This window comes from Perna viridis, chromosome 12 (genome assembly GCF_037379345.1).
Source record: "Perna viridis isolate PV_CMFRI_1.1 ecotype Kerala chromosome 12, ASM3737934v1, whole genome shotgun sequence".
Lineage (NCBI taxonomy): Eukaryota > Metazoa > Mollusca > Bivalvia > Mytilida > Mytilidae > Perna > Perna viridis.
The window spans coordinates 7,850,095-7,866,893 of NC_142456.1; the positions used below are offsets into that span (position 1 = coordinate 7,850,095).

At 34.3% G+C, this 16,799-nt stretch overlaps 2 protein-coding genes across 2 annotated transcripts in view; one reads left to right on the plus strand and one right to left on the minus strand.

Annotated features, from left to right (window-relative positions):
• Window positions 1-421: 421 nt before the first annotated feature.
• LOC148601065 (hematopoietic prostaglandin D synthase-like) lies at window positions 422-6,091 on the minus strand. Its single transcript, XM_088554931.1, has 5 exons — window positions 5,605-6,091; window positions 4,220-4,312; window positions 3,925-4,040; window positions 3,231-3,335; window positions 422-1,287 (listed from the first exon to the last, which is right to left on the minus strand). The coding sequence occupies exons 1-5, from the start codon at window positions 5,729-5,731 to the stop codon at window positions 1,123-1,125; spliced, it is 606 nt and encodes a 201-aa protein (XP_088411057.1). The 5' UTR covers window positions 5,732-6,091; the 3' UTR covers window positions 422-1,122.
• Window positions 6,092-15,253: 9,162 nt separating this feature from the next.
• Window positions 15,254-16,799, plus strand: part of LOC148601066 (sodium- and chloride-dependent glycine transporter 1-like) — a 72,625-nt gene continuing 71,079 nt past the window's right edge. The window contains exon 1 of the mRNA XM_088554932.1: window positions 15,254-15,363. The gene's annotated coding sequence lies outside the window, so the exon portion shown is untranslated. The remainder of the gene's footprint in view (window positions 15,364-16,799) is intronic.

Below are 16,799 nucleotides of genomic sequence, written 5' to 3' on the forward strand. Positions count from 1 at the left end.
TTCCCTTTAGGTTTTTTTTCTTTTTTTCATTTACAGAAATCATTTACAGATAGAGGTAGTTGGCGATAGAAATATGATTGTACTCTGCTGACTAACAATGTCTTTAAAGTACATGTAAATTGCATATTTTAAATCAATCCCAAATTATTCATTAAAGCATGCTATAAATGTATGCTACTAACAGTTGTATTTACCCATTTTATTACAAATGTATATTTCTATCTGAAGTCGTTGTTGAGTTATTTTTCGTGCCTATGATGTAATTTGTTATATTGCTCACAACTACATGTAAATTCATCTTTACTTCACGTACAAGAAATTTTATTATTAAAACCTTAAAAAGAGTTCCTCAGATCAACAATATAAAGTTGTTTTTAAAATGTTTCTTTCGGAGGGCAAAATAAATTATGTCAAGACTTGATTGGATAAATAATGTGTCCATATTTATTCAATATCATTATCACATGTCAAATCAAAGCCAAACAAGTACATACAAAACTTAGTTCTTCAATTCGAGACGCTCATTTTTCATGTCTGAATTCATATCTCTTTTTCACAAATCTAGGACATCACGTACTTTGTTCTACTCTTTATATAATTCAAAACATTCATTCTTATTCCATGCATTTAACTTTCCATGATGCTGCATGCCGTGCATGTATTAACGTAGGCGGCATAGTTACTTTAAGTTATGTATCTCCGTTTTAACAGAAAATATTATAGATAAGAAAAACATTTTCTTAAAAAATATTTCACACTCACGATTATCACATGTAACAATGTTGAAACCAAAATGAAAGGCAAATGCTTAATTGTCAATTCGTTCATTGGATTTCTGTGCATCATAATTCAAAAAAAAAAGATTTTATAATAAAAATATTTAAACGGCATTTGTAGAAGTAGGCTAAATTCATTATGTTGATGGTAATAAAATTAGCTCGTTAAAATCAATCAAAGTGATATTTCTAAGAAAAAAAAATCAGCGAAGTTGTTTTTTTTAAACCACAAAAGCCGCATAATGTTTTAACCTGCACCTAAAATAATGCCAGGAAAAAAAATAAGTTCCAAATTGACATCCGCTTTCTCCTTGTCATTGGGGACTGTTATATCAATTGATCTAAACTAAAAGTCACTTTCAGGTCTTTCTTTAATCCATTTGGCAATTTTTGGCAGTGCCTCAACTTTTCCTCTTATTTTCTGAATGCCAGGATAACTATCGAGAAAATTTGGATTTTTCTTCGACGCATTGTAAAAGTAATCATAAATAGCCAGATCCGCAACAGTCAGCTGAAAAAAAAACAGATACATGTAGACACAGCTTGTTTTCTTTTGTCATGTTTGTATTCTATGTCAGTCTCAAGACTAAAACCTGAATTCAACATATTTTATAGTTCGTTTTATTGTTGTATTTTTCCATCACTATCCCAGGTTAGTGGGGTTGAACGTTCACAAACATATTTAACCCCACCACGTACTTTATGTGCCTGTCCCAAGCCATGAACCTGTAGTCCAGTGGTTGTCGTTTTTTTTCGTGAACCTGTAGTCCAGTGGTTGTCGTTTTTTTCATGAACCTGTAGTCCAGTTGTTGTCGTTTTATTGTTATTCGTTTTACGTTTTCTGTACATAACATCGATTTATAAATAGTTTCAATTCCTCTATTGGTGGGGCATTTACAGCATGCTTTATGGTATGGGCTTTGCCCATCATTGAACACTGTGACCGATTGAAGTTTAAATGTACGTAGCTTGGCTTAAGGTGAATGAATTTCTCAATGACAATCATACCATATCTCCTATTTTAATATAAATAAGCCTCCCTTGCAAAAATATAAATAGAAAATCGTAATTTTAGCTTATCAGATTTTTCTTACTTTTCATCCTCTTTGCAAAGATTTTAATTATCATAAGATCAAAAGATTTATAAAACGAGACTTTATAGGCAATTACTTATTTATGTTCGCGCATTTTTTTGAATAAAAATAACAAGAGAAACCAACAGAAGGGAGTTCCAATCCTCGGACCCCTTCTTGATCCGCTATTGATAATGATGTGAACCTTTTCAAGTCCTGTAATAAATGTAAACATTTCAGTGGATATTGTCTTGTTTTGTAATGAGGAAAATTGAATAGGAGTATAAAAAAATTTTGAGATTGTTTCTTTGTTCAGAAAATTTAAGTTACATGTACATGTTTTTATTTGTTACATATAATTATAGTATATTGGTAAAATGTTTAATCAAGGTCGAATGAGAGCACCCCAACTCATGCCAGAACACTATATGTGAACTACGCATATACATTATGGCGCACTGTCGCGTACACAAAATCAACCGGGTCTCAATTTGTAAAACTTTTATTAAAAATATAAAAATTAGTGGATGGTTTGTTCGAATGTTGTAAAACGTTTATGATATCTAGTGTAATTCAAATGCAAAAAGGTCATCCGGAATGTTTCAGTACCTATCGTATTACTGATAGGTTCATTCCTCAGCAAAAACTGACTGAATCGCTAATTTTGGAAACTAGAATGGTCGCGAAAAACATATGAACCGAAAAGGGAATTATTTTCCTCTTTTACACCTCCTCAATGCGTGCTTTCTTCTTGTAGTAATTTCTAAATGCTGGATGTTTTTTTTCAAATAGTATCTCGCAGGAAAGTTTAGAAAGGCAACTCGGATTTGTACATACAATATGCTACAATGTACCATGACTGCAATGGACTTATAAATTTCTTGAATCTTCAAAATGCAAGGATTAAAAGTTTGTTTTATTTAGAAAATGTCCATGCAGTTTGAATTTCCTTATGACTGCCTTAAAATAGATTTATTTCAACAATATGCGATGACATTCCATAATGTAATTAGACTCTGCATAAATATCACATCACTTCAAAATCCATGGCCTAATATGATGCCATTCGTTTTGGACATAGTTAAATTGATGTTGGAACATAATTATTCATGCATTTGCAAAAGGAATATTTAAACTCCGCAGATACGATGCACAAACAAACCTTAAGTTATCTACAACGGTACATTCTTTCTTATTGGTTTAATCAGTTTAAAACGTATTGAAATGGATATAAAGGGACTTCAGAAGCTGTTTGGTTTAATCAGCTTAAAACGTATTGAAATGGATATAAAGGGTCTTCAGAAGCTGTTTGGTTTAATCAGGTTGTCGATTTATACAGGGTTTGGTATAGACAGGATTCACTGTACAAACCAATACGTACCTTATCTCCGACGGTCCAGTCCTTATTATTGGCCTGGATAATTGACTCGATATACTTCAGTGTTGTTGGTGCTGTCTCACTATGTAGTTTGTCCATTTTCTTTTTCTAAAAATACATTTTTTTTCTAGATCCAGAAATTCTTTACAATTCATATACATGTAAATTTAACCGTATTTATCAATTTTTTTTTGGCGTTATTCTTACTCGAAAATTGTGTTAACGATTGATTTACCACATCCGGACCCGGTCATAATTACAACTGTACACTGAATATTTAAATGGTACCACAATTTGTATCTTTTTGTTTTACAACATTGCAAAAAACAGAAGCCTACAGTTTCTTCTACTAAACTACTAAACATAAAAATGTTAGTCTCCACAAAAAATCAGGCATTTCCTGACAAATCTTCGCAGACCTCATAACTGCTTCGTGATTTGCTATGTTCACGTACATTTGTATCCCGCCACTTGTTTATAAGCTCTGCTATACATCACATGAAGAAATCAGGCGCTGAGCGTTCAGAATCCCCGAAGTAATTACCAATAGGATATTTAGTAGTGAAATGGTGGTGATTTGCATATAAATGGTTGGGGTTTAATACCCAGTTGGGAAAAGGTGTACAAGCCTTAAACTTGTGAATATATACACGTTATCTCTGTGCAAGAGATCATTGCTTAAATGATTGAGCCTCACCTTCACTTCTTCATCTTTCTCAAATACCGCCCCGGCCATTGCCGACAAAAAGTCAGCGCATGCATCTAGTATAGAATCTATTCTAGCGTTCTGTATATCCGTCTTCCCTCTTAGATCTGCAAGATACGAATGTTTTCGTAAATCAATTTTGCGAAGTTCACAAGAAAGTTGTAATGAGCAATACATTATTGTTTAAACATATGCAAAAAAAACGTATGTACATGTATACAGTTATACGTTTTAGTCTAGAAAAATTTAACAAACTTCTCAAACAAGTTATAGAATGTATACTTACTAAATCTGGTTGCTAGAAATCTGACAATTGACATCGTCTCAGGGATGCTTTCTCCGTCCACAACTAAAACTGGTAGAGCTTTCAAAGGCATTGCTAAAATAAAGTTATTGTACGATTAAAATACATTTGTTTGTTTGTTTGTTTGTTGGGGTTTAACGTCCGAGCAGCATGATGGATGATAAAATGAACATGAAATGAAAAAAAGAAGGATGGGTCACAAGGATAATAGGGTCGATAAATTTTGATTGCCACTGGAAAAAGGGGGGATGGGTAAGGTCGGGCAATTTAGCCTCCTGTGGCGGAGCGCAAAGGTTCCTACTCCTATCGAATACCACAACAGGGATCTTTAACGTGCGAGGAACGTGGCATCTTTCCCAACACAGTGCACCACTATGGTTTGCGGTCAGGTTTCCGTATTATAGCCTGACAACTCCGGCATGCAACACGCCTGTGGGCAGAGCGCCTAGCCCCCGGCTAGGTTTCTGAGCACTATTTAGTCGCCTTATACGACAAGCTTAGCGCTGCTGCAGGCCTATTCTTTTAACACCCGGACCTGCACGGGGCGATTAAAATACGAAGTTATTGATATTGAAAACACTATTTTTTTTCTATGTAAATTCCCTTTCCTTTAGTTTTCTACTGGTAAGTTTGATGTTAACCTATGAATTCAATTTTGGTTGAGTTGAAAGCATGTATATTTCAAGAGGTTGTACACAGAAGACCCAGGCAATGGTGTCACATGCCAATTTTGTTTCAAACAATTATTATTCATTTGAGATCAAAAACTCATGTTTTCTAAAAGAATGAATGTTGGTTTGTAATTTACTGAAATGGTATGAATCAAATAAACTACAAAGAAGACACAAGAAACTTTAAAAATAAAGGGGGAACAATCTTTTAATCTGTTCATAATTTAGTTTAATAGATAATTTTGAACGTACATTTTAAGGGATTCAACTAGTGGTATGAAAAAAATTTTGCTCCTGACATTATGGTGAGCTTAACTTTACATTTGAGCAAATAAAAATTTATTCTGTTCCACCCATATCATATAATCTGCCTAGTTTCTACATAGACCGTCTCTTAAGTGTTTTTACATTACAAAGTTAACGATGTGATCAAGGCTATGGACAAAACAGGATAAATGTTTAGGTAGACAGTAGAACTCGTAAGAATCGATCTTTGATAATTATGCAGCTTCATCAGCACTACGTTTGTCATACTCGAATCAATGGAATGAGACATATAAATGTTTCACCTCATGTAATTATGTATTTAAAGCATTTCCACTGATAACAAGCTAATAAAAAAAGCAGTCCTTTAAGAATTAGATAAATACTATGGGCATATCATATTGCATATTAAAAGCTTAGTAATTCACTTACTCGGTTTCAGCTTGTCCCAGTCTTTGACTCGCTCGTCCACGAATTCTTGTCCGGCTTGAGCAAATATCAGACGGGGCAATTCTCCACGCGCACGAACATTAAAATATAAAAGTTTGTAGCGTGGCATCTTGGACGGCTCTTATTATAAATTGTTGTAAATTCAGTCAGTTTAATAATGTATCCCTAGTTCTCAATACAAGTCTTTAAATATAAAAAAACACAAATGTGTTCTAATTTATGTAAGCGATGTCACGGAATTCTAACCCCTTCGTTCTTTAAAAAGTTTAAATAATTGACACGGTCTAAGCGTGATCAGAAACCCAGAGACTAAGTTATTAAATTAAATGCTATATTTTGACAATCTGACTTATATTTAAACCTAAATTTTACAGTGCTTAAAAGATCACTTATTTGAATTGTTAAATTGTACATGTATTACTGGGGGCGTACATGTAGCTCTAGTCTGACGGTCCAACGGATCAATAGTCCCATGGTTCGACAGTCCAAGAGCTCAATATTCTTTCGTTTTCTAACTAAGAGCTGTTAATTATGTCCGTTTTGTTGGTATTTTAGTTAATCATGATAATAAAAGTAATTAAGTCGATATACATGTATTTGAGGGTGTAAGAAGGAGGATGGAGATATCCTCAACTTGCAAAGTATATAGTGATGTGGGGGTTTCCGCCCTTCCGTCCGTACACCTTTTTTTAGGGGAGGGTCCATATTTTTTGTTTTACTTTAATATTATTTCGTCGTGTTATATGCACTGCTAGATATGATCTTAAGCTACTTTTTCATTTCGGATATTCAGAGTTCTGTACAATATGTTGATGTAAACTAGATATTGTTAAAGTGCAGCTCAGTATTTTGATTAATCTTTTTTATTTTCCAAAACATGGTACCACTTGCTTCACTTCATTTTTACATTACATTTATGTTCAAATCGAAATAGTTCCCAATTTAAAATGCTGAAGTTCATATATATATATACATATATACATGTATACATGTACATGTAACTAGAACTGTCCGGCACAGCAGGACTCTACATGTACCCCTCTAAGACATCAGAAATTAAAGGCAAAGGATTTCCATATTATATGAACATTTTTTTTAATTATGATCTTGGAATGAATGTAATTTCACAAAGGTAATACAAAGTATGACAAATTTTGAGTTGTCTCTAAAAATGCTGAAATGGCCTCAGTTCAATGAGACACAACTCTTGAAATTTTACAATGAAAATAATAAATCTGCTATGCTGCCAATTTTCCATGTCATGAATTCCATTGTACAACATTTGGTATAAATAGCAAAGGATTAAATAAGTAGCCTGAACAGACAAACGGACACACAGAAGGAAGAACGGTCAATTTTTCATATATCTCGAAAAATTTGCTTGCGGTAAGATTAGATAATTGAACAAAGATGCAGCAAAGAACCACCAAACTAACTCATTCGAAACATCTCATCAGCGGTCTGGGTTCTCACATTTTGCAGAGTGGATCGTAAATATCAAATGGCGGTTGGGTTGAAAGACCTCGACAGAAAATATAGTGTGGCACCATGTATAACGTTAGCTTCTTCGTTTTCTAAATTCAGTATAGGCTTACGTCGAACCGTCGGACAATCGAACCCTTTGACTATCGAACTGTCAGACTACTGAACTGTCGGACTAAAAGAGACGACCGATTGATAAGCGGACCCCGTATTATTGTACACATTGCTGTTCATTGCTCATCATATGGTTTGGTTCATAGTTTACAAACCATGATAGTACATACAGCCAAAAGTACTATACACGAGAACCTTATAAAGTGCAACTTATGATTTTGTGTTACTTTTAATTATATATTATGTTTATCATACAAATCAAGCACCGTTTGATTATCATACGATGAACATGCTTGTTGCACTGCAGGCTGAGTACTTGAGAGTAATTTTCAGGACGTGCCAGTTGTTCCTTTCGTAATTCAACGAAATGATGTTTTTCGTGTCTTGCAAGTGTCTCAAGGTGTTATTAAGAGCTTATGGGGTTGAATAAGGTTGGCATAGGAGTAGTTCTAAGACTAGGTTTCCAATATTGAATGGTTATTGAGCAGAAGATTTTTCCCCCGATGATAGAGAAAAGAACGATTATGGTGGAACGCAACAAATGCGCCACCGTATATAACCTAAATACAAAATAGTAAATACTTTCAGAGATTACCAAAAGGTTTTCAACAATTGTAAATGCTCATCTAAGCAAGATCATAAAAGCCCCGAAAAGCAAAGTTATAAAATTGACGGTAACCGGCCAGCTAACATTTTAAATCAAAGACTGAAGTCTTCGAAGTCGCTAATCGTCAAATATTCATTGTCACATACTTTAAACATCCGAAATGTAAAACTGAATGTGATATGCTCTAAAATCGGGTGACTTCCGCTAAAATCTTGGTTCCCTTGATTTTATTGCGTACTCTTTCGTAACCGTTATGTCCCGAATGGGTATATATAGATATCGGTGTCCTGATAGCGATCACTGCGAAGCGGTGTGAGCTCTACGGTTATTACGTGTACTTTCTAAATTTCCCTTAAGGTTCCCCAATATACTAACGAAAAAAATGTCCCTGAAGTAATAAAAAGTGACTGTCCTTACGGAGAAAATTCATCATTTCCTTCAATCAAACAAATAAAAAAATATAGGTTAGATTACGTTTCAGTAAAAATAAATTCATCTTTTCTGATAGTTTTCAAGTCTTTTTCAATTTTTCTTTACTTATTTAAAGAAGTGAATTTATGTTTTTAAAAACTTTGGGAAACACGTGGATGTGCACGTAGGTGTTAAGGTGTATCTCCGCTGTTCCACTGTTGCTGTTGTCAAGAACCTAACCCGCCTTGGAAAAAATATAAAGCCGATTGCATTATCAAAATCGAAGCATAGCTTTTCTAAGATAGGAAAGGCAATCATTTTCTTGTTTGGAATTTGCAGCTGTCGTCTGCATTTTGTTTACGTCACATGATATGTGTAAAATATTCCCACCATCCGTTGAGAACTGTAATATTTCCGTTATCTGTACAGATTGCACCAACTCTGGGAGACTCGTAAAAATAATAAATGACATTACATAGAGGGGGATCAACCCTGATGTAAATTTTTGCTCCGCTAGTGCAATATCTTTATTTATATTTCAGCAGCAAGCAAAATCAATAATTCTATTTGAAATTCTGTCTTGTTAACTAATGGGGGAGTTTTTTTAATAAATGAATAACTTGAACATTTTCCCCCCAAAATTCTAACCTCATACCCCATTTCCCTTCGCCCTCAAAAAGGTCAATAAATTTATAGCACTTCGCAATACTGTACATTTTTTATCCTTTAGGGACATCTCTAGCAATATCCATTTCAGTTTTGGCCTGTCAGATCATGTATAGTAAAGCTCACGGCGCTCGCTGATTTAGACAATGCCTATCCCATATTAATATATATGACCTTTATATTAATCAATTGCAACAAACGCCTGTGTTACGATCGGAAACTGAGTAATATTACATTTATTCAATTCTAGCCGAGCATTTTATCTTTTAGTGTAAGAATAATCAAGGGAACCTAGGTTATAACGGTAATCAAAAGAATGTAATCCAGGGACAAAGACCAGACATGGAAAATAGACATACACAACAAAGAACGTAAAGTAACTAAAATCTTACATACAAAGTAACAAAAGTAAATGAGCAACTCGGACTCCACTAAAAACGGGAGCATGGATCAGGTGCATCGGTAGGGTAAGCGTCCTCTGCTTTTCTAGAAACACCCACCGAGTTGCTCATAAAAAGTCAAGTCCGGGGTAGACAAACAAGGGAAGGTAAACTATGACCTGTTGAATAAATCAGGTTTCATGGTGCTGATGGATATATCATAACAATTCACGAGTTCATGATGACGACAATAAAACTTCTGTAGTGATGGCTTCAATCTTGTAGCAACATAACCCTGTTCCAGAAGCTTATTTGTTAGAGTTCTAGTGCGATACAAAAAGTCTGCGTAGTTTCGGCAAGCTCTGGCATAACGTATGAGTTTTTATATGAACACTCCATACGCAGGAGCCGAAGAGATGTTGCCACAGATGAAAGGAAAGTTGACAATTCTGAATAAAAAGTCATCACGTTTGTCGTAAAGTTTGGTCAATAGTTTTCCTTTACCATCGATTTCTAATTGTAGGTCAAGATATGAGGCTGACTCCACAGTGCCTGTAGTATCCTTTATCTCAAGTTCTTTTGGGTAGATGCGATGTATCAAATCCCCGAAATTAGGATTGTTTAAAGATAATACGTCATCTATATAAACTTTCCGTTTTAATACAAGCAAAAAAAAAAAAAAAACACCTAGAGACATCCGTATGATATTTAAAAAAAAGTGTGTTGTAGCGATCTTTGGGTCGCTTATGACATTGACAGGGGACCTATTTATGAACCAGATTTAGCAGCTGGTAATGGATATTCATATACATTGTATATAGGGGCGCGCAAATGTATATGACCTATATAGTCTCAGTGCCTAAATCAGAAACCGGGTAATGTTCAAAGCTAACTGATCCTTTCATGTAATCTTCCTGTACTCATACAAGAAAAAAAAAATTTTTACCAAAGGATGCAATCAGGGTTCTGATATCTCTATTTGTAAAAACAAAGTTCAAAGAATATAGAATAATTTGAAAATCGTTTCCTTAACACGTTTCAACACAAATTTCTCGATCGTAATAGTATTCCATTACAACGCACGACTAACATGTATTTTACTAACTGGCTCAAAATGAGCAACTCAGTGGGGCCTTTGTTGTAGTGTATAACGATTGGTTACAGATGATTTATACTCCGTCGGTGAACATTGTCACTAGCTCACACTTTCACAAACGTGTTTAATCCCTCCACAAACCTTTATGTGTCTGTCCAAAGCCGGGAACCTATAGTCTAGTGGTTGTCGTCATTTTGTATGCTTATTGTTAGTCATTTTACGTTTTTTTTGTTTTTTTTTTGTTTTTTTTGTTTTTGTTTTTGTTTTTTTTTTTTTACATAAGGTCGATTTTTGTCTTTTATGAATAATAGTCGGTTACACTTCATTAATTTCGGAGCCTTTTACAGCTTGCATTATGATCTCGGCCTTGCCCTTCGTGGAAGGCCATGTGGTGACCTGTAGAAGTTCAATTGTTCGTTGCTTGGCTTATGTTGGATGACTGTCTCATTGGCAATTATACCGCATCTCCTATTTTTATATTAACAATTATGGACTTTTACGTAACATTTGTTTTTGTATATGGACCTGTTCAGATTATACTGATAGAGGACGAAGCCCGATGTCAATATAATCTAACAGGTCAATATTTAACGTATTGACTGAATGAAAGTCCTTAATTTATTTATAACATATATAGACAATGTATTTTCTTTTTGTCTGCTTCGTCGGCGGCGCTTCCGCCATGATTGACTGAGAGTAATAACGGAACGGAACGGTTTATATATATATCAGGATCTGAAATTTAGACGTACAGCGTCGATATACATATAAATAAAAACATAGCTTCAATGTATTTAACCGTCCGTGCGAGATCCGACAGGGTAGTCAAGGACGTTGAAAACCCCCTTAGTTAATATGTTTAAGTTTATACCACCGCCATATATCTTTTAATTTATATATGAAAGCAAACAAACGCTCTAATTTTGTTTTCAGATTTGCTGTTATTTTTTCTTAAAACATAAAATAAATACCGCCGTAAATCTCCTTTACTTTGACTTATTTTAGTTTTCTTTCAAAACAGGAGGTTTGATCTTATATCTTATCAAATCTTAATTATGGCTAGTCTTAAAAGAAAAGACAGAAGCCCAACAGGCACTAGAAATGCCTATCAAAAAGGCCAATTTCAATGGCCACAATCAAAAAAGTTTGAACTTCTTCCCAGAGGAAGAAGCAATAATTCTTAACTCAAACGCTAAAAAAATTATTATTTTTACAGTGCAAACTTTGCCCTATCTCCTTGTTTTGGCTCTGGGAGATATAAACAAAGAGGCAATATCTATCAAGCCTCTCAAAAAGAGTTTCTTGATACATGTGCCTTCTAAAACTGCAAGATCAAAACTATTTTCTTTAAATAAATTATGTTCATTTACTGTAAATTTTCCAAATATGTTAAAGGTCATAAAAATAAAGTTCAAACTGGCACTACACTTCAAGGTGATAAAATAAACTCTCCTAAAAGAATAATTAAAGTCATTTGGAATCCCATCCAGGTACAATTTTTAAACTTAAAACAAAAAGAAAACTTGTTGAGACAAAATGGACATTAACCTTAACATGGGCAGTAATCCAAATTATTTTGGCTAGTCTGGATTACAAGCACAAGGATTTATCCGCTATACCATTGGGACACTTTCAAGATTACACGCTTAGCCCTTATAAACCTAATCCAAAATTCTGTACTTCTTGTGTGAAGTTTGGACATTTTAAAAAGGAATGCAACAAAACCACCCCTACTTGTATTAAATGTGCAGAAAAACATACATCTAAATGCACTAGTCAAATAATAAAATGCAACAACTGTAATGGCAACCATCAAGCCATAGATAAAAAATGCCAAGTTTATCAACACCACAAACTAGTTTTAAAATATATGTATGTTCATTATTTAAATTTTAAGGAAGCAGTCAAAAAGGCTAAATCTAAAAGTAAAACTAAAAACAACACCGAAGCCATAAAACCCACCACAGGTGACACCACAGGAAGACTACTTCCTATCTGACCGGAAAGAGTGGTAATTAATGACAATAAAAACCAATCTTATGCAGAGGTTGTAAAAACAACACCTGTCACTTCATTACTCCAAACCGAACAGCCGCAGGGACTTAATCAAACTCAATCACAAAACGTTGACATCAATGACTGTCACAGTGACCTTAACACCAGCAATGGTTCCGTGTAAAATATGGTTAAATTTTTTTCAAACACCACACATTATTTCACCATGTAATTATGTATTAAGTCCCTTGTAAAAACTACACTACAGGCAGGCAGAAAAACATTAAAAGGCAGAAAACTTATTAATTACAAAAGATAGCACCAAAAAACTAACATCGGGTCACTGTCAACTGTTAATTACAGTTCCTTGAAATAGACGATTCTTGTATAGACAAATCCCTTGTGCAAATTTTAGTAACTTTTTTTGCAAAACATGGGTGTCAAAATTCAGCTTCAGCAGTAAGCATTTTTTTGTATTATATTTTAATGAATTATGTATAACATAAATTCATTTAATGATCAATGGGTCTAAAAATTCTTCAATAGAATGCCCGCTCATTGTGTGCTAGAATATGTCCTTGGTTGCAATTTTAATTAGATTGAAGGAAATATTGTAGTTCGTAAGGGATATCCATGTAGTTAATATGATATTGTTGTCAAATCGTCAAAGAAAGCATTAAAATTGTTCCGCTTATAGGGTCTTTACATAGAAATTATAACACTATATTGAAAGCAGTTTTTGGCATGACATTGTGTCCTTGTTATACTACTTATGAAGTACCGTGATTCTCAACCCCGCGAGGGAAGAATTGAGGTTGATTTTACAGAATGTAGGACGGAAAGTCACGGACAAAAAGGTTACAGACCACCAATTCAACCAATGAGCATTTGGAACGTACGCAAAAATAGTCCTACGCAGAAATTACCCCTGTTCCTCATAGTGCAGTGAAAAAAGTTCTCATCTTATTTTAAAAATTTAAACAGTTTCTGAAAGGAAAAACATTTCTGTACATTTTATAGGTGCATTTTGCTTCTTGTGATGTGAAGCCTAATCTCCATAATGATTTTTAAATATACCCCTATCTTGTGAAAACACTGGGATTTCCCATGCTATTTATAGACCCTTCACTTCCGGTGACCAGTACTGCACTGCAAGTCTGCTAACCCCACATGCCATTCTGAGGATTGTGAGCTGACATATGTAGAATCATGCTGATATATAGTCCTCTGCAGGTTAAAGTTAAGGTAAAGTCCAGAGAAGCCATTGAATATTGTGAAATTAGCATAGAAGCCTATGGAAAGTGGAATTAGTGGTTTTTAGCCAAAAGTCACGGACGAAAAGTCACAGGATAAAAAGTCACAGTGGAAATTGAGGACAAAAAGTCACAAATCATAAAATGTTGATAATTTTTAAGGCAAATATGAAGTAGAAATATTTTTTTTTAATTTTTGGGGGGATTAATTTTCAGTTTTGTATTTTTTTTTCTCAAATAGTTTTTTTTTTCAATTATGGTAAAATAATAAGAGTTTTGCTAAAGTTTACAGGCAAATATCTATTTTTTTATGAAAAAGGTATTAAAATTGTTTTGAAGTATTATTTTTTTTCTTTTTTGTTGGATATACATTTGTATGACCAATCAATGTGTGATTTTAAAGATGTATGGCTTCCAAGGAAATGCATGAACATCTGGACAGACCTGCATGTACTAATTAAAACAACAATCTAATTGCCAAATAAACAATTTGGGGGTGATAGTTAGTAATTATTTTTACAACATTTAACAATTTATAATCAGTGGGATAATTTAGGGCTTCTCTAGAAAGGAAAACAATACAGAGGAGACAGCTAACTTTCATTTTTTTCCAAAAATATATCTCTGTCCATTGTAGGGCTTTTATGAGTAAATGTCTGGCTTTTTGCAAAATTGGCATTTGTTGCCTCGTCATTCAGTTCCAAATGGAGATCCTAAAGAGCAACAAAGGCGGTTCAAAGCTTTGCTTTGAAGGTTACACCTACACAAGACATGCTTTACGCAAGACCAAGCAGTGGTGGAAGTACATACGATGGGGACATAACTTTTTGTAGGTTTCAACTGTTCTGGATCTGGCATGTCAATTAACTGCTGGTATCCTTAGTTTGTACATTCATGTCACTTATAATCATTTTCTTGTTATAACAAGGGACTCAGGCCCTTTGATCAAATTTTGAAGTGGGAGGGTTGTGATCAAGCCACAGTACTTAAACCCCGACGCATTTTTCGTCTATCTCAAGTCTGGAATTTCTGGCCTCTGTATGTCTTGTTTCGTTTTTATCTTCAGTTTATTTTATGTAACTCGAGTATTTAGAGGCAACTCTTTCGCTGTACCTGTGTATAATTATGTTTTTTGGGCCAGTTGCAACCTGCCCTGTGGTGTAAGTGTTCGTTTGTCGTTCAATTGGTGTCCTTGAGCTGACATTTTCATCCCGGTGGGGTTGTTATCTCTTTGACATATTTACCATACACATTCTCGTAAAATAACACTATAACAACTAAGTTGAAAAAAAGCACTTTGCGTATATCCGTTAACCCTTCATTTCGTGCGTTATAACGCTAGGATATCGTTGCTTCTACATGTAGCAGAAAATATGCTCGTCTTTTTGGATATAAATAACTAAAATCCCCAAAAATCTTTCGTAACACTGTTTTAGCCATGAGTATATTAACGCTGATCATCAGCTGACTACACTTGAATTAATTGTCGTCTTCGTGCTATCATATACACTCAATACAGTTAGACCCGGTTTGCACTCACACGTTGTATTTGTAATACATGACGTTCACTTAATTTAATGCATTATCACATAATTTCATGTCGATCCATGACGTAGTGATCCAATTTATTATCTGCACGCTGTACAGCATACAACATTTGCAGAATTTTTGAACAAGCAAATTACATGTACATTTTTGGATAAAATCAATACTTTCCAGTGCACGTGTGACAGAAAGGTAAGTCAATTTATCGGTGTATGCCAGTCAACTGTTGAGAAATCTCCAAGGCCGAAGAAATAGTGTTATGTTTCCGATCACCATTCTAAACTTTTGTAGAGTCGGTAGGTAGGGATTTATTTTTATATATATTTAAATTTTGAAGTGAAATAAGTCATGGTGACCCTAAATCAGAATACAATGAAAACCAAATCTGCAAAGACTAAACATGTAATATTATTAGTCCACGGCCTAATCCCAAAAGGGATTATCCACGGCCTAATCCCAAAAGGGATTATCCACGGCCAAGACCATACTCCCGGCATTTGTGTTCACAATCATTTCCAAATATGAAAAAAAACTAGTATTTCTAACTCTTTGTTTTTTTCCATCTAGGATGGAAAAAACACATTTTTGGCATTATTTTCTTCTTTTTTCTGAAAGACAGTCGGCAGGTATTTTAATTATTTCATTTTGAAATATCGCAAATAAAAACGTTTGGGTAGGTCTGAAGGAGGGTCGGTATGGTGATCGGAAACATGACAATTATTAGGCCTAAACGGATGGTCCAGCAATGTTAGAGATGTTGTCTGGCAAGCTACATTGTATTTTCTGAGTTAGTTGGGGTATGGAGGAACGGAATTCCAATCTCTTATATTGTAAGAATAGTCATATATACAAATAATATGAGGTTTATGTTTTTTGGTTTCCAAAAGCGGTTCTGAAATCGATCTTTTTCCAATTGTTAGACATTTGTTTTTTAATTTTCAATGGAAAAATGCTCACATGCCAAGACAAACCGCTCTAGATCTAACTTGAGACCCTGCTGAGATAATATATACATTAATGACCACATCTGTACTGTCGCGTTACCAAGAAAATTGTTGTCTGTAGGGGACAGACCAGGATTTTTTTTCGGGGTGGGGGGGGGGGAACTGAATGCTTGTTAAAAAAAATTTCCCTAGATTCATCTTCATACGGATCCCGGTTTTGGCCACTTGAAAAAAAATATGAAGTAATCTTCTGTCGAAATTAAGATAACAGACTTATGTATGTCGAAATCACAGCATACTACATGCATTTTGTTTCAAATTACGATATCATATATCGAAATTTTCGAGTAGCCCTTACCTGCTTTCGTAGCGTCACTAAACTGATCAGACTTTTTTTTTCTAATTTGAAGTTTTCGAAAAATTCTGACTCCTTCAGTAATGAGTGCTTTTAATTTTAAATTTTAATTGTTTTTTCTTCAATTTAGATTTTCAACATGCGAGATTTAGAAAGTGAATAAATTAAATAGTTTAAATCAAGAGTATGCTGAAGAATGATCGAGTGAAATCTGTAGAAAACTTGAAAAATGTAAAATAACGGAAAGACTCGCAGAAATGTTGTTACCGCACGGTGGTTAAAAAGTGCATTTTTAATCACTGGCTTAGAATGGGAGAAACAATTCAAAA

Excerpts from the sequence above, each read along its gene's own strand:
- LOC148601065 (XM_088554931.1), bottom strand. The coding sequence starts at position 5,731 with ATGCCACGCTACAAACTTTTATATTTTAATGTTCGTGCGCGTGGAGAA. Across the intron at positions 4,313-5,604 it reads CTGGGACAAGCTGAAACCGA|CAATGCCTTTGAAAGCTCTA; the intron begins GTAAGTGAATTA and ends ACTTTATTTTAG. Across the intron at positions 3,336-3,924 it reads AGAAAGATGAAGAAGTGAAG|AAAAAGAAAATGGACAAACT; the intron begins GTGAGGCTCAAT and ends ATGTATTTTTAG.